An 18,884-nucleotide genomic window follows, 5' to 3' on the forward strand; every position below is an offset into this window, starting at 1 on the left:
GTGCTTCTCAACTTATTCATTTACACTCAAATATCTGAATCCCACAGAATATTATTCTGAGTGTAATAACACCTTAAAATAAATGATGATAAAAATATTGGGGGGAAACTTTTTTTTGAATTTTATATTATTTATTTTTTGTACAGCAGGTTGTTATTAGTTATCTATTTTATACATATTAGTGTATATATGTCAATCCTAATCTCCCAATTCATCCCATCACCACCACCACCCTCCCCCACCACTTTTGGGGGGAAACTTCTGTATGTAAAGCCTTTCTCCTTCACTCAATGAGCCTATGCAATTGCTCTATTCTATTCTTCCTTCCCAGATATTAGATGTCCACTAATTGCCTTTTTTCCTCTGCTCCTCCTTCCTTATATTCTGAGTGGACAAATAGCAATACATTTTTTTCCTTGCAAAAATGTTTTTATAGGGTTTTTAAAACCCACATAAAAATAATTTCACCTTAAAATAAGTGAAAAGTTAAGTGCAGGTTAATATACTTGTAGGAAAAAAAATCTGAGTTTATTAACAAAAACAAGGAGCTACTTTAAGAAAAAGAGGCATATATCTTGAAGTGTACTTCTGAGTGTGGTTTATGGTAATGTGAAATAAAGCGAAATCTGAATCTGGTTAAATCTTTTATGCAAATAAACTCCAATTAAAAATACCATTTGGGATATTTTATTGATATTCCTCTACAAAGATAGAAATAAGGTAAATGTAGAAAAGCCCGGGAACCAGAGATAGTCTGGATCCTAAAGGGACCCTGTGGGAAGAAATGCTTCTTAAGTAGAAAGCCACTTTGAAGATAATGATCAGGACTTGACTGAACACCCTGTATCTTAGATACACAAATTTGTTTATTTTGCACTCTTTTTTTTTTTGCAGTACGCGGGCCTCTCACTGTTGTGGCCTCTCCCGTTGCGGAGCACAGGCTCCGGACGCGCAGGCTCAGCGGCCATGGCTCACGGGCCCAGCCGCTCTGCGGCATGTGGGATCTTCCCAGACCGGGGCACGAACCCGTGTCCCCTGCATCGGCAGGCGGACTCTCAACCACTGCGCCACCAGGGAAGCCCTGGACTCATTTTTTATGGGTTGCTTCTTTTCTAGTTTTCCAGCATTTGGGTTAAAATCGTGCAACTCTCTAAATGCTAATTAAAACACTGGAATAGTTTAATATTTAAATGTAATTTTCACATAAAAGGATTTCCAAATCTTTTAGTTTCTAAAGCAATAAAAGAGACATGCAACGAATAATAACAAATTAGCCCTGCTATAGAACGGCAGTTATTTCTTTGGTTCAGAAAAACATCATTAATATGGAGAACTGCGACATCAAGAACTTCTTATCACAGCCACTAGTCAGGACTGGTCTGCACAGGCAGAGATGGAGTAAATAGAATGTCACGGGGATAGGACTTGGGAGAGTGGAGGGGGAGGAAATTCTAGAATTCTCAATAAAGTAATTTCTAGGTCTTTGTTAAAAAGTACATGAAATAGGTACCTGGGAATAGGTAACACACTGGCCCGCATTAATTAGACTGTTGAGCTAAAATGTTTATCTGGTCATCCAGACCCTAGAAAGATAATGAAAGAATTGGTCAGAGAGTAGGTAAAAGTTTAAATGAGAGGTAAGAGAGGGAAAGAAGTGTTATCAACATACTCAGAACTAGATCAAGTGCCACACACAAAGCTGGAGAGGGAGAGGAAAGGCAGCAAAAGAAGGAAAAGGAAAAATATGGAAGACACATATTACTTCAAAAAATGTAAACAGGGACTTCCCTGGTGGTGCAGTGGTTAAGAATCTGCCTGCGAATGCAGGGACATGGGCTCGATCCCTGGTCCGGGAAGATCCCACATGCCGCAGAGCAACTAAGCCCGTGTGCCACAACTACTGAGCCCATGCTCTAGAGCCCACGAGCCAGAACTACTGAGCCCATGTGCTGCAACTACTGAAACCAGTGGGCCCAGAGCCTGTGCTCTTCTACAAGAGAAACCACCACAATGAGAAGCCTGCGCACTGCAATGAAGAGTAGCCCCCGCTCGCCACAACTAGAGAAACCCCGCGCGCAGCAACGAAGACCCAACGCAGCCAAAAATAAATAAAATAAATGAATTTTTAAAAAATGTAAACAGTCTTACTGAAATGACAGCATACTATTGATTCATTTGTCATTTAATAGTAACCTCAACAAAAATAAAATAATCCTCATCATCCAGAAACAATTATAGCTAAGTTTACAATAAGAAGTTCACATGGTTATGTTTACATACAAGAAGAGTTAACTGATTAAAACAACTTTTTAATTTGTTTACATGTCAAAGTCCTTTTGTTTAAAGAATATAGTTCCAAATACAGCCTAAATGAGTCACTGTAACAACTGAACATAGTAGTTCTCAAAGGCTGAATTGGTGGAACAGATGAGAAACTTCATAAATAAATTGGCCCAGGCTTTAGACTTTCAAACACATCTTACAAGGCTGTTGAGATGACAGTGATAATTCATGTAAAGTACCCAGGACAGAACTTGGGGATTCAATAAATGATCACTGCTACTTTAATGGAGAAGCAGTTTTATGCATTAATTCTACATCACGGACTCCGGAGCGCGGCCAGCTGCGGCGCTTGCGCACTTGGAGCACGCCTGGCTGTCAGTAACGCCAGGAAGTTAGCTGTCGGGATCTAGAAAATTGTTTTCCGTCCCTTTTCCTCGGTTTTTAGTGTCAGGAAACAGCAACGTGTGACTGCCTCACAACTAGCCGCAAAGCGCAAAAGCCGCCCAAGGATGACAAGAAGAAAGATGCCGGAAAGTCGGCCAAGAAAAAGACCCAGTGAACAAATCTGGGGGCAAGGCCAAAAAGAAGAAGTGGTCCAAAGGCAAAGTTTGGGACAAGCTCAAAAACGTAGTCTTGTTTGACAAAGCAACGTATGACAAACTCTGTAAAGAAGTTCCGAACTATAAGCTTATAACTCCAGCTGTCGTCTCTGAGAGACTGAAGATTCGTGGCTCCCTGGCCAGGGCAGCCCTGCAGGAGCTGCTTAGTAAAGGACTTATTAAACTGGTTTCAAAGCACAGAGCTCAAGTAATTTACACCAGAAATACCAAGGGTGGAGATGCTCCAGCTACTGGTGAAGATGCATGAACAGGTCCCACCAGCTGTATATTTTGAAAAATAAAACTTTATTAAATCAAAAAAAAAATTCTACATCACCTCTCTCAGAGCAGTGGTACTCAAATGGGGTGATTCTGCCGCTTAGGGGATATCTGGCAATGTCTGGAGACATTTTTTAATGTGATGATTGAGAACGGGGAGTAGTGTGCTCCTGGCATCTAGTGAGTGGGCAGAGGCCAGGAATGCTGCCAAACAGTGCACAGGACAGCCCCTCCCTGCCGCCACCCCAACATCAAAGAATTATCCAGTCCAAAATATCTAATGGTGCCAACAATGAGAAATCCTGCTCAAGAGTAGTGGCTCTCAAACTTTAGTGCATCACAATCACCTGGAGGGGTGCTGGACCACAAGTTACTAGGATCTGCCCCAGAGTTTCTGACTCAGTTGGTTTAGGATACATTTCTAATCAGTTCCTAGCTAAAACTGATACTTCTGTCCCATTGTCTACACTTTGAGAAACACTGCTCTAGAGAAAAGTGATCAGGAGCTAATTGACAAAACAAAAAAATTACGAAAAGTAAGTACACTTGGGGTTTTCCATTCTCTTGAGGAGAATTATGATATTAAGTTTCAAAACAAAAGATTCATTTAAAAACAAAATAAGTTAAAATATATATGCACATATACCTTAACATAGGTCTTGGCAATTTTTTTCAGTCTGACATCAAAAGCAAAGCCAACAAAAGCAAAAATAAACAAGTGGAACTACATCAAACTAAAAAGCTTCTGCTCAGCGAAAGAAATCATCAACAAAATGAAAAGACAACTTACTGAATGGGAAAAAATATTTGCAAATCTTGTATCTGATAAGAGGTTAATATCCAAAATATATAAAAAAACCTCATACAACTCAATAGCAAAAAACCCCTAAACAATCCAATTTAAAAATGGGCAGAAGATCCGAATGGACATTTTCAAAGAAGACATATAGATGGCTAACAGGTAGATGAAAAGTGCTCAACATCACTAATAATAAGAAAATCAAAACCACAATAAGATATCATCTCACGGGTTTCCCTGGTGGCACAGTGATTAAGAATCCGCCTGCCAATGCAGGGGACATGCGTTCGAGCCCTGGTCCAGGAAGATCCCACATGCCAGCGGAGCAACTAAGCCTGTGCACCACAACTACTGAGCCTGCGCTCTAAAGCCCACGAGCCACAACTACTGAGCCTGCATGCCACAACTACTGAAGCCCGCGAGCCTAGAGCCCGTGCTCCGCAACAAGAGAAGCCACCGCAATGAGAAGCCCGCGCACCTCAACGAAGAGTAGCCCCCGCTCACCACAACTAGAGAAAGTCCGCACACAGCAACGAAGATACATCACAGCCAAAAAAAAAATGATATCACCTCACACCTGTCAGAATGGCTACTGTCAAAAAGAAAAGAGATAACAAGTGTTGGCAAGGATGGGGAGAAAAGGAAACCCTGTGCACTGCTGGTGGGAACGTAAACTGGTGCAGCCAGTATTTTAGTAATTTTTAGTTATTTTATAACTGGTAAGGTACAGCATGGTGACTACAGTTCATAATACTGTATGGCATATTTGAAAGTTGCTAAGAGAGTAGATCTTAAAAGTTCTCATCACAAAAAAAAGTTTTTTACAACTATGTAAAATGACATGTTAACTAGACTTACTGTGGTAGTGAGCACTTTGCTATATATACAAATATTGAATCATTATATTGTACACCTGAAAATAATATAACGCTACATGTCAATTATATCTAAATTTAAAAAATTAAAATAAAAATATAAAAACAAAGTTAAGTTAAACTATATATGCATATATACCTGTGTATATATATGTGTTTTGTGTTTGTGTGTATACCGTGTTTTGTTTTTTTTTAAGAAGAGGAATCATACTGTAAATTCAAATAATAATAATAGGTCATGAGTCCAAGAGTGAAAATCAATATCCGGATATTGATATTGGATCAATATCTGACAGATGTTCATCTGCATTTCCTTTATATAGGGTACCAACATTCATAAGAAAAAGCTTCTTGAACCTTCCCAAACTTACCTTACAAAAAAGTGACAGTACATCACAAGGCATACATTTTTTTAAAGTTTTTTAACTGAACCAGATAAATAAAAGATATGATAAGGTAGTCTTCTTACTGTAGATAATTTGGAATTTTACTTAAAATGACATTACAAACGAAACCTTTGTATTCCTGCAACACTAAGAGTTCACTAAAAATATTTTCAAGTGCTGATCAGAGTTTAGACTGAACTATAAATCTAGTCTCATAGATTTGTACATTTATCAACTGAATCTCATACACAAAAATGTATTCTCTCTACCACTGATTAACTCTGGAACATATGACCATTCACTGTAATTAATGGACTCTTCAATAAACTTATGTTAGTATAATTTGTAGTGTATTAGGAAATAACTGTCTAAATGTTTTCACCAAGTTTTATTATCCATGACGTTCACTGCCAAGTATACCCAAAGCACTGTAAGAAGCTATGATCCAAGTTATCACCAAATTTATTTATTCATTCAAATCATGTAATTCCCAAGAGCAATCTTTCTCCAGAAGCCAAGCAAAGTATCTTTATGGTTTTATATTAAAACACAAATGCATAAACTTTTTAGATTTTCATCATTATTTCTAATTACAAAGTTAGAATACCAAGAGATTGATTTAAAACATGTAGCATAATATAGTAAAATGCTTGTTTGTTCAACAGTAAAACTTGAATGCTCAAGCAGGTCACAAATTTTCTCTAAGCAAATTTCTCACAAAGTTGTAGATTCCTGAAGCCACACACACAGCTTCAGACTGAACTTATTCATCTTACTATACTGCAGACAAAACAATAAAGGAAACGACTATCTCAGCTGCATGCAGAAAAAAAGCAAAACACAGTTAGTGGATATAAAGAACTCTCAAACATTAGGAATGTATGGGATTGCCCCATATTCATTGCCTTGTATCACTGGGACATCAACTGTCATATCCTTTAAGATAAAATAATAAACAGGGCACTTATTGTTAAAGTAAATGACTATGAAATTAGAAGTTGCAGCATTCGATTCAAATCTGTTAAGCTTTCTTCATCTACTGACACACTCACAATACTTAATTCTATCAACATCTAACTCAATGCATCTGCACGTGAATGTCTCAGAGACATTTCAAACTTTTCTTTTTAAATTTATTTTATTTATTTTTGGCTGCGTTGGGACTTCGTTGCTGCACACGGGCTTTCTCTAGTTGTGGTGAGCGGGGTCTACTCTTCGTTGCGGTATGTGGGCTTTTCATTGTGGTGGCTTCTCCTGTTGTGCAGCACAGGCTCTAGGCATGCGGGCTCAGTAGTTATGGTTCACGGGCTCTAGTGCATGCTCAGTAGTTGTGGTGCACAGGCTTAGCTGCTCCGCGGCATGTGGAATCTTCCCGGACCAGGGCTCGAACCTGTGTCCCCTGCGCTGGCAGGTGGATTCTTAACCACTGCACCACCAGGGAAGCCCACATTTCACTCTTTTGCCTTCAAGGCTGACCTTCTCAATTTGGCTTTGTTCCCCATCCCAAACCTATTTTTTATCTAGTTATTTCATATCATGGTATAAAGCACTACTATCCATCTAGCTGCCCAAGTCAGAACTCAGGAATGATTCTTTCCTTTCTTTCAACCTAAACTTGAAAGCATACACAAACCCCTGTGTCCCTGTCCTTTGAAGTAAAAGGCTTTTGCTTTAGTCTCCCAGGCCTCCCTTGTGTCTCAAAAGGCTGACTCAAGAGTTAATGATTAGGAAATGTGAAGATGTAGAAATAAAGAATAGCTGTTGGGCTGGGAAACTGGTAACAATTTAGACTATAAATCCACCACACAGCACAGTCACCCAACTCCCAGGTCCCTGAAAGATACAGATAAAGGCCTGATACACATTCCTGTCTTTTTTTTTTTTTTTTGCGGTATGCAGGCCTCTCACTGTTGTGGCCTCTCCCGCTGCGGAGCACAGGCTCCGGATGCGCAGGCTCAGCGGCCATGGCTCACGGGCCCAGCCGCTCCGCGGCATGTGGGATCTTCCCAGACCGGGGCACGAACCCGTGTCCCCTGCTTCGGCAGGCGGACTCTCAACCACTACGCCACCCGGGAAGCCCTCCTGAGTTGTTTTTAAAGGAAGCAGGCCCCCACCAGATGGAAACTGCTGACCACAAGAACACAGATCCTAGTCTGGTTGAAACCAGAAGGTTGATGATGCTTGGAACTTCACCTTGATGCCAACCAATCAGAGAATTGTGCAACAGCTGATCACACACCCTGCAGCCCCTCCCTCACACTGCCTTTAAAACCCCTTCCCTGAAAGCCATCGGTGAGTTTGGGTCTTTTGAGCATGTATTGCCCATTCTCCTTGCTTGGTGCCCTGCAGTAAACACTGTACTTTCCTTCACCACAACCCAGTGTCAGTAGATTGGCTTTACTGTGTGTGGGTGAGCAGACTCAAGTTTGGTTTAGTAACAACCTAATACCCCATCTAATAATAGATTCTGTCAATGCTACCTCCAAAATAAACCCCAGATTTACTGACTTTTCTCCATCTCTACCATCATCACCCTAAAGGCCACCATCATCTTATACCTGAACCTACTACTACAGACTCTCCACTTCCACTCTTGGCTCCCTCTATTCCACCCTCTATTCAGCAGCTACAATGTTCTTCCATCATATTCTGCATCTCATCACTCTCCTGCTTAAAAATCCTCCAATGGCTTCGCAATGCACTTAATATCACAATTCTTTCCTTGGGCTTCCCTGGTGGCGAAGTGGTTAAGAGTCCGCCTGCCAATGCAGGGGACACGGGTTCGAGCCCTGGTCCGGGAAGATCCCACATGCCACTGAGCAACTAAGCCCGTGTGCCACAACTGCTAAGCCTATGCTCTAGAGCCCACAAGCCACAACTACCGAGCCTGCATGCCACATCTATTGAAGCCCACGCGCCTAGAGCCTGTGCTCCGCAATAGGAGAGGCCGCTGCGATGAGGAGCCTGTGCACCACAACGGGGAGTGGCCCCCACTCGCCACAGCTGGAAAAAGCCCGCATGCAGCAATGAAGACCCAACATAGCCAAAAATAAAAATAAATAAAATAAATAAATAAAAAATTTTCTTTTCCTTGACTTGAAAGGCCCTATATCACCTAGATCTTTCCCATTTCTCTAACCTCATTGCATGTCACTCTTCCGTCTTGGTCACTGGCCAAGACACACTGGCCTTCTTTCTATTTTTTAAAATGTACCAAACTCCTTTTTGCCTCATGTTCTTAAAACATGCCGTTCCCTAATGTGACTAGTTCCCTTTCATCCTTAAGATTTCAGCTTAAATATCATCTTGTCAAACAGGTCTTTTATAACTACCTTAATAAAAACAGGCCCAATCCCTAATGATCTCTATTCTCAGCACTGTTTATTGCTTTCAAAATAGGGTAAGATCACTGCCAAAAGGATGCTTTCTGTCACATGAAACTTATGGAAAGAACCAGATAATAGAAAAGTGACATTTTTGCTACATAGAATTTTTTTTTTTTTTAAATGATGAGACTATACTATAGATTGTTTCTCACAGGGGAAATATGACAAGCACACTAGAGGAAAACGGTCTCCTAGGGAAAAACAACTTATGTTCTCTCTCACTTTTGGTAAAAGCTACTAATAGGATTAAGTCTTCAAAAGTACCTAGCATTTTTCCCCACCTCAGGGGCTTTGCCCCTGCCATTCCCTCTGCCTAGGAAGGTATTAGGAACCCCAGATAAATGTATGGTCCTGCTTTAGGTCTTCATTTAATGTCATGCAATCAGTGAGGCCTTCTGAGACCACCTGATTAAAAAGAGCAATGCCCTCTCCCCACACAGTCCTTTCTCATCTTTCCCTGCTTTTTCTCCCACAGCACTCCTCATCATCATGAGGCACATAATGTATTTTGCTTTTACATATACTTACTGTCTGTCTCCCCCACGATAATTTAAGCTGCATAAGGGCAGGAAATTCAGTCTATCTTTTTTTACTACTTTACCTCCAGTATGGATTCAATAATTACCTGTTCAATGAATTAACATTAAAATGACACCCATAAAAGATGAACCAAGTTATAGCAGGAATGTGATGGTTAATTTTATGCATCAACTTGACTGGCCACAGATGCCCAGATTAAACATTATTTCTGGGTGTGCCTGTGAGGGTGTTTTGGGTTGAGATTAGCATATGAATATGTGTCATTTCAGTAGACTGCCCACCCCAATGTGAGTGGACATCATCCAATCAGTTGAGAACCTGAAGAGAACAAAAGGAAAGGCAGAGGAAATAGGAATCTGCCCCGCTTTTTCCTGCCCCGTTGCTTGAGCTGAGACATCTCATCTTTTCCTACCATTGAACTGGGATTTATACCAGCAGCATCCTTGGTTCTCAGGCCTTGAAACTCAGAGTGAATTACACCTCTGACTTTCCTGAGTCTTCAGCTTGCAGAGGGCAGATTGCGGGACTTGTAAGACTCCAAAATCACATGAACCAGTTCCTCATAATAAATCTGTGTGTGTGTGTATTCATTCTATTTCTCTGCAGAATCCTGACTAATAAAAGGAGTATGTAAGTATGTAAGAAGAGTGGCAGGAAGGTCAACACCAAGCACAAGATGAGGTTTATTTAAAAAAAAAAAAAAAGGGAGGAAAAACAAAACGAGCTTTATAAACCATGTTTGGCACAGAAAGAACAAACGCATGGAGAACATTATTGGGAAAGATGGTTATCATATTAAGAGATGACAGAGAGAAAGCTAAACTACCCAACTTCTGTTTAGTTTCCATTTTCTTCAACAAGAGAATGATTTTCAAAGAAGCAAGTGTGAAAACTTAGCTAAAATAAAAATGACATATTCAGACATAACAGTAGGTACTTTGCTTTAAATTAATGCAAGTCTTCAGACAAAGGAAAATTACTTCAGAGGACACTAAAAGAACTTAAAGATAGGATTACAAAACCAATGCCAATAATCTTATGAAACAATGGAAAATGAGAGAGGTGCCTGAGGTCAGCAGACAGGCAAATGTTTCAACCTAAAAATATGAATGGATTTTATCAACTGGTAAGCCTGACGTCAATCTTTAGCAAAGTTTTAGAATGTTTCTGAGCATTCAGAAAGTAAAACAATAATTAGTAGAAATCAGCATAAATTTTAAAATACTTATAGCATCAAAGAGACCATGTTTCTTTTTATGACAGTATTAAGGTACTGGATACCAAAAAAATGGTTTATCTTAATGTAACGATAAAGATCTCCTTCTGGGTGTCTATAAGCTGGATAAGTGTAGTTAGGCACACTCAACAGTTTCTAAAATGTCTGGGAACCAACTATGACAGTTTTCATTCTATTACCCACCACATTCAACCAAATACTAAGTCCTAGCAAGTCTACATCTCAAATATTTCTCAAAACCGTCCACTTCTCTCTACCTTCAAGACTGCCCTGTAGTCTGAAAAATTCATCTGCTACCTAACCACTGGAATGGACTCGTACTTGGCCTTTTAATTCCATATTTGTTCCCTTCTAATTCATTAACCATACAGTAGTCAGAGATAACTTAAAAAAGAACATCTGATTCCTTTATATCCCTGCTTATAATCTTTCAGCAGTCCCCTATCTACCTCGCCTCACTCCCTGGAGATTAAGTTCAATATCACTAAAATGTCCTATCAGACCCTGAATAGATAGGGTCCTCTATCCAATTTGCAGTGTTATCTACTTGCCACTCTCAATCACCGTGCTCTAGTCAGAATAGCCTTCTGGAGCCTTATAAAGAAAACTGATGCCTTGGAGGACCACTGATTAAACACAGAAGAACCACAGGAGGCTTGAAGGGGGAAGTCCAAGTAAAATGGCTTTAAAGATTCGCTTAAAGGAAGTAAAAGTACCCCTTAAATAAAATATTGATTTTGAAAAAAAAAAAAAGAATAGCCTTCTTAGAGCCCCTAGAATTTATTAAGCTCTTTTCTCCTTCTCAGCCTAACCTACATCATTCCCTGTGCCTGGAACACTTTCATCACAACCACACTGCTCTCTATCCCTTCCTCTATAACTCAAGATACAAATGTAATAATTATTTAAAGGCTATCTGTTTCATGTCTGCCTCCCCCACCAGAACGTGAACTCTGAGGGAAGGAACCGTGGCTGTCATACTCACCCCAGCGCCCCCTATGCCTAGCACAGTGCCTGGCATGTGGTAGATTCTTATAATTGGCTAATCCATACTATCAGGATCTGGGCATAACTCTCGTATAATGATTGTTCTTTCCAAGACTTGATTAAATAACAGAGTATAAAGTCTGTGAAGAATATAAATCTGTGAGCAATATTCGTAGCGCTAGATTAAAGAATGAAAATTTCTATAAACTCAAAGTGGGGCAGGGGTGAGAGCAGATGAAACAAGACTGACCATATACTGATAACTGCTGAGATGGGTGATAGGTATGTGGATGCTCATTACACTATTTTCTTTGCTCTTATTTATACAATGTGATCCCAGTGTTCTCATGACTGATAAACATCTGAGTTTTTCTAAAGAAAGGAAGCTTACCAAATAGTGACCTTTCACTGAGACAAAAGGTTCAAGAAGAATACTTATGCTTCCTATTGACAGTTCTACTTAGTAACCTCCTTCCACACCATCTACACATTAGAACAGTACTGACACTGTGATAACAGCACAGAAACGGAAGCTTCAAGATACAGAGTTAAGTCCAAAAATCTCTTCTTTCTGTTTTAGTAGTCTTTCTATGACACCACATTTATTTTTAGAAAGTTATCTATTGCCTTTTACCTAAGTCCTGCTTGAAAGGACCAGGGAGGAAGAGAGGGAAAGAGGGAGATGTAAAGAGAGAAAGACGGAGGGGGAGAGAGAGAGAGAGAGAGAGAGAGAGAAAGAGAGAGAAATAAACAATAATTATTCTTCCAGGAAATCCTCTGGAATCAAGAATATCTAATCACCAGAATTCAGGTGTAAGTGATTACCACTGTACAGTCTTTGAATCTGAGTCTTGTGAGGTATCATCACCTTAACATTTATAAGGAAACTCCATCTCAGAAGAGTGATCTGCCATGGCCACACAACCAATAGGAGATAAGCAAAGAAAGATCAATGCTCCTTTGGAGCATATGTTAATGACCCAATGCTCCTTCTCGGACCAAGAGATTCTCAGTCCATTACTTATACTACTATATTGCAACTGATAAAAACAAAGCAATGCAATCACAACCCAACTGTCTCTATCATATAAGCCTGTTAGAACCATTGCATTTCTTTTGCATCACCCACCAAACAAAAGAATTTTCAAAATGCTATGACTTATCATAAAATTCACCTTAAGCTAACCACTATTTCCTCTTAAAAACCAGTTTTAAGTTAAAATGGTACACTACCAAATAACTGATTTCTCTAAAAAATTACTTAGCTCAAAAGGATTAATCATACTTTATAAACAATGTAAATTTTCAATATTTAGCAGTGAAAACTTGCATTTATTTAAGGTCTATGGAATTTATTTGATGCCATCTTTTCTTTTTTAGTATACTCAGAAAATCAAAGCTGAAAACTAAGTCATATATTATGTTAAAAATATTTTTTAGAGATTTCCTCAAATCTCTAGCTTATAAGAAAAACCTCCTGACATTTAATAGAAAATAGCCTGCAAATATAGTGACAAGTGCCTCATAAATAATAAAAATGTTACTTTCTTCTCTTTTTTTGTGGTCATTACCTTTGTTTCACAAGGAGGTTAAATACTTTTATATCTAAAATGAAAACCCATAAAAAACACTGAAAGGCACAGTATGTCTTAAATGAGCTTTCTTGGTTTCAAAAGCTTTTCTTATTTCTCTTTCACAGAGATCTGAAAAATTAAAATTAGCATTTGAAAGTATTCAAAAATTGTTTAAATCGTTTAGTTGCTATGCTGTACAGGTGCAGTTCTGAATGAAATAAATTTACCATCTGCTTTTTCTCAATTCTGACCAGTTTACAATTACACTAACCAACAGGTGAAATGTCTTTGCCCTAACAAATCTGTAAGACTTTCTTTTGGATGGAAAAATTCTTAAACATAAAATCCACTTCCATAATTAAAAATTTTAAAGGTACTTCCTCTATTTTATCTAATATTAATCTATTTATAAAAAGCTGTTAACAGTATTTCCTTGTTGTACTACATAGGATTAAGATAAAGGAGTCACTCGGTCAATATTTATTTTGTTCATTCTATGCCTAAGAATATACTAGGTGCTGGGGATACAGAAAATGCGTGATACACTCTAACCAAGAGAAATTTATATTCTAGCAGAATACATAAACCATAACTATACCAGAGAGTGAATTATGAGAGCAAGAATGCATATGAATGGACAAGGAGCCATGAGAGCATGAAAATATAAATAGTTCTGCCTCCACTTGGCTGTAGCTTCACAAAAACAGGATTCATGTTTGTTCTATCACTGCTGGATGATCACTAGCTCCTAGCATAGTGTCAGGCACATATTAGATGTTCAATAAATAGTTTGTTGGCTAAAAAAAAATGAAACAGGGAAGTTTTCTCTTAGAGGGTGACAAGACAGATGAGCATTAAAACATTAAGAATTAAATAGACAAAAAGGGAGGGAAAGGTTATTCTAGGCAGAAGGAACAGAATGAACTACTATACCCACCTTTCACCAATTTACCTTAACATAGGTAACATTCAACATTTTACCCCAAAATATATTTTCTACAAACAACCTCTACCCAGCCAAAGATTTTCTAAATGTATATTTCAATTTTAAAAAGTAGAAAATAAACTATCAAGGCCCCCAGAGGATACCACATGTAGGATTTTGAGTGTGTAAACTTAATCATTAGCAGTACCAATAAAAGCAAACATAATAGCTACAAAAATAATTTATAGCTAAAAGAAGGAACAAAATATATTTTAACCACATACCATTTTAAGTTGGATTTAATGAAACTCAATTTGAAAAGTAATTTAATAAAAGTTAAATTAATAAAAATAGCTTTAAAATAGTCATATATCCAAGCAAGAATATAAGCTAAGACAAAAACAGGAAAAAAGGAATTTTATAAAACAATATATTTTTTATATAAAAAAATAGCAATGAAGGCAGTTATTAGACTAAGTCTGATACGTTAAGTTATATACCAAGTTCTGAATGTGTGACACTGTGAGTCATGCTTTAGATCAATGATAAATACAAGCTGTTGGTTTAATCAACCTTCTATAGGCTGGCAAATGTTTTCTAAAAGGGTTAGAGAGTAAATATTTTAAGCTGTGGGCCACATGGTCTCTTTCACAACTATTTTTTTTTTTGACTTTTTTTTTTTAGCATCTTTATTGGAGTATAATTGCTTTACATTGTTGTGTTAGCTGCTGCTGTATAACAAAAGTGAATCAGCCATACATATACATATATCCCCGTATCCCCTCCCTTTTGCATCTCTATCCCACCCCTCTAGGTGGTCACAAAGCATGAGCTGATCTCCCTGTGCTAATTGGCTGCTTCCCACTAGCTATTTTACATTTAGTAGTATATGTATGTCCATGCCACTCTCTCACTTCATCTCAGCTTACCATTCCCCCTCCCTGTGTCCTCAAGTCCATTCTCTACCTCTGTGTCTTTATTCCTGTCCTGCCTCTAGGTTCGTTAGAACCATTTTTTTTTTTTAGATTCCATATATATGTGTTAGCATATGGTATTTGTTTTTCTCTTTCTGACTTACTTCACTCTGTATGACAGACTCTAGGTCCATCCACCTCACTACAAATAACTCAGTTTCATTTCTTTTTATGGCTGAGTAATATTCCATTGTATATATGTACCACATCTTCTTTATCCATTCATCTGTTGATGGACACTTAGGTTGCTTTCATGTCCTGTCTATTGTAAATAGTGCTGCAATAAACACTGTGGTACTTGACTCTTTTTGAATTATGGTTTTCTTAGGGTATATGCCCAGTAGTGGGATTGCTGGGTGGTATGGTAGTTCTATTTTTAGTTTTTTAAGGAACCTCCATACTGTTCTCCATAGTGGCTGTATCAATTTACATTCCCACCAACAGGGCAAGAGGGTTCCCTTTTCTCCACACTCTCTCCAGCATTTATTATTTGTAGATTTTTTTTTTTTTTTTGCGGTACACAGGCCTCTCACTGCTGTGGCCTCTCCCGCTGTGGAGCACAGGCTCCGGACACGCAGGCCCAGCGACCGCTCCGCAGCATGTGGGATCCTCCCGGACCGGGGCACGAACCCACGTCTCCTGCAGCAGCAGGCAGACTCTCAAATACTGCACCACCAGGGAAGCCCATGTTTGTAGATTTTTTGATGATGGCCATTCTGATTGGTGTGAGGTGATACCTATTGTAGTTTTGATTTGCATTTCTCTAATGATTAGTGATGTTGAGTACCCTTTCTTGTGTTTGTTGGCAATCTGTATATCTTTTTGGAGAAATGTCCATTTAGGTCTTCTGCCCATTTTTGGATTGGGTTGTTTGTTTTTTTGATCACAACTATTTAACTCAGCTGTTGTAGCATGAAAGTAGCCATAGATGTTACATAAATGAATTGTTGTGGCAGGGTTCTAATAAATCTTTATTTACAAAAACAGGTGGCTGGCTCATGACCACACTTTTTGTTTGTTTGTGCTTTTTTTTGCAGTACGCGGGCCTCTCACTGCCGTGGCCTCTCCCGCTGTGGAGCACAGGTTCCGGACGTGCAGGCTCAGCGGCCATGGCTCACGGGCCCAGTCGCTCCGCGGCATGTGGGATCTTCCCAGACCGGGGCACAAACCCGTGTCCCCTGCATCGGCAGGTGGGACCACACTTTTTGCCAACCCCTGTTCTCGTGTCTCAAAGTGACTTCTCAATAATTCTTTTTATCAAGACAGCTTTACTTCCTTTCAAACACTTTCACATAAACTATATTAGTGTTTCGTTAAAGCTTCTAAAATCATTTATAGGAAACCACAGCAGATATTCTCTTATTTTACAGATAAAGAAACTGAAGCTAAAAGGGATTGAGTGACTTGCCCTAAGGAGCTACCAGAAGAGCTGAGACTAAAAACCACACCTTTGTTATTTCCACAACTCTTACCCATCACCCTCCATAACTAATCCTCTAATGCCCCAACTGAAACAGTTCAATCATTTTTAGAATCCTCTGCTGAATCCCTGGGCTCTCTATAGCTGACTCACCATGCTCACAATAGATTTCAAGAACATCTACTTAAAAGTTCATCTAAATTATTTACTTAAATTCTGAAGACAAATTACTCTCAGATCTCTTCTCTCTTTAGAACATTCCTGTCTTCTTCCATTTAAGCAATCCTCTTATTCACAAGCGTCCTAAAATGTCACTTCTACAAATAGCCAGCCAGGAAAAGGAAAAAGTACACCTTCTTAAGGGGTTGTAAACTCTTTTGATCACTTAATAAGAATATGTGTACTCAGTAATATAAATGAAGTGAAAGGCCTGGTGCCTTCCTTTTGCAAACCTTACAACCTAATTGAGAAATACCAGAGGTACAAATATGAAACTAAGGAGCAACTCCATGTAACTTGGGTCAAATCTAAGAAACTTAAAAGAAATGTCAAAATTTAATTTACAGGACACACTGCCATAAAATACGTACCTTTTGTACTAATGAAGTCACAGATAATGCCCTGTATTTTGCATAATGAAAGTTTAATAAACACTAAATAACTACAGACAACTCTGTGAGATGGTAATGATATAGTCCAAAAGATAAAACTGTATCACATTTAAAAAAATTTTTTTTTAAGGGGAAAAGAGGGGTCTTCTCTTATTCTAGTTGTTGCTATGAAAGAGCAGCTTATATTGTACCAACTCCTTGTCCAAAAACAACTATCGAAGATGGACAAAATACAGACAGTCCTTGCTTTGCACAGCAGTGCAGGACTGGAAAAATTACCATGCAACATAAAACCATGCAAAGTGATCTTAATAGTTAATGGGAAAATTTATGATTGTTTTGTGATCTTTTAGAAAATTGTCAAAATATTAAAAACTCTGATGGTTATAAATGTACAGGAAAATGAAAAAAGTAAATAAAACTAATATTTATTTAGCACTGCGTTTAACAGTACACTAATTAAAGCATTAGAAACATGGGGAATTAAAGTGCTTTATTTGTAAAAATCTTAAGCACAGTTTGAATAGTGCCTGCTTTCTTACAAGCAAGCATCTTTCCTAAACTCTGGCAAATTATCATACTCCTTTCTAAGTTTGGGTCAACTTCAAACATGTTACTTGCACTTTCAACACCATGAGATATCCCCTGTTCCTTTAATGTGATATTTTTACCAGTATCACTCCCTCTAGGATTACTTCATCCTTTTCATCACAACCACTTCCCTCATTTGTATGGAAGAGTTTGCCTTCACTAAGCTCCTAGGGCTGCATATCTAAAGTCTCTCAAATGGTGGTAGTGTCAACAGCCCCACAGTTAGCTATGTCTTCTATAATTCCACTACCTTCTATTCAAATTTCACTTCCAGCATTATCACTTTTTGTTTCTTTGCTACACTTTCATCTTTCTTGGCTAATTCCCTCTTTCCATTATCCAGTTTTACAAAATGTTATGTGGGCTTATCAATGGACACAAGGAGGCAACAAAACTGCATGCTTTGCTGTCTGTGAGTGAATTAAATAACAGCGGCATAACGACGATTCACTGACAGACACTCAAAGAAAGTGACCGGTCACTGATCATGACATGTATCTGTTGTTACATAATGACTGAACCGAAGAGCTAACTCTTACGTAATTGTACTTTATGTGATTATTCACAGTTAATACATAATGACAAATGATATTTGACTCACATTGTTGGGGAACTGGCATTATTTAACTAAAGCATGTTAACTGAAATTCATGCATATTTGACCCATGTAAAGTGAGAACTGCCTGCATACAGAACTGTGTGTAGGCACTGGAGGGCAATCAATGCAGGCAAGATTAAGGAACTATGATGGCTAAGAGAAGAAGAATACATCAGTAAATTGCAGATTCCCCTCAGCTTTTTCCTTGAGCGTATTTTCTAAATCCCAGCCAGGAGAGAGAGAATCTGAGCACAAAGCAAGGCTTCCTGTTCTGAGAAAGCAGAGACTAGAGATTGTGCCCTACCCAGGCGGAGGTATTTTGGTACATACACAGGGTATTCAGTTGCAATTCCAGAAGGATCGTGACTAGGACTAAGGGCACTTTTTCCAGAAGCTAAACACAGGAAGTTTATACTGTCTTATATTATGGGCAAAGCAATCTGTCTAATGCTAGGGAATCCAGGAAGAGAGGGATGCTAGAAGGGTACAATGTAAGAAAGGTATGACCAAAGGTAGCTTCTTCGTGAAATTCTGTGCACAGAGGCTGGAATTTAAACTTGTATCACCAACCCTAAGATGTACCAATTACTCACAGGATTACAGTTACTTCATACTTCATAAAGTGGTATTATGAAATTAAACATTGTTATATTTACCATTTTGTAAACCCATCCAGAGTTGCTTGTGATCTTTTTTCTGCATTTCATTGATTACTTGACTTTTGTGCTTTAAAGCATCCGCTTCTTTCACACACGACATAAAATGAGCTTCAATTACATCCTTAGATGGACAATGCAGAAGGTCCTTTTCTGGAAAACTC

At 38.6% G+C, this 18,884-nt stretch overlaps 1 protein-coding gene and 1 pseudogene across 7 annotated transcripts in view; one reads left to right on the forward strand and one right to left on the reverse strand.

The window, feature by feature from the left end:
- Window positions 1-18,884, reverse strand: part of ATG5 (autophagy related 5) — a 129,320-nt gene that overhangs the window by 73,889 nt on the left and 36,547 nt on the right. For all 7 annotated transcript variants that reach the window (XM_089921625.1, XM_089921624.1, XM_022553424.3 and 4 more), the window contains exon 5: window positions 18,721-18,883. In XM_089921625.1, coding sequence (XP_089777751.1) covers window positions 18,721-18,883 — 163 coding nt within the window. The remainder of the gene's footprint in view (window positions 1-18,720; window position 18,884) is intronic.
- Window positions 2,568-3,213, forward strand: LOC149747871 (small ribosomal subunit protein eS25 pseudogene; annotated as a pseudogene).

This window comes from Delphinapterus leucas, chromosome 12, assembly GCF_059928025.1.
Source record: "Delphinapterus leucas isolate spDelLeu-1000000601 "Yukka" chromosome 12, BTC_Dleu_Yukka2, whole genome shotgun sequence".
NCBI lineage: Eukaryota > Metazoa > Chordata > Mammalia > Artiodactyla > Monodontidae > Delphinapterus > Delphinapterus leucas.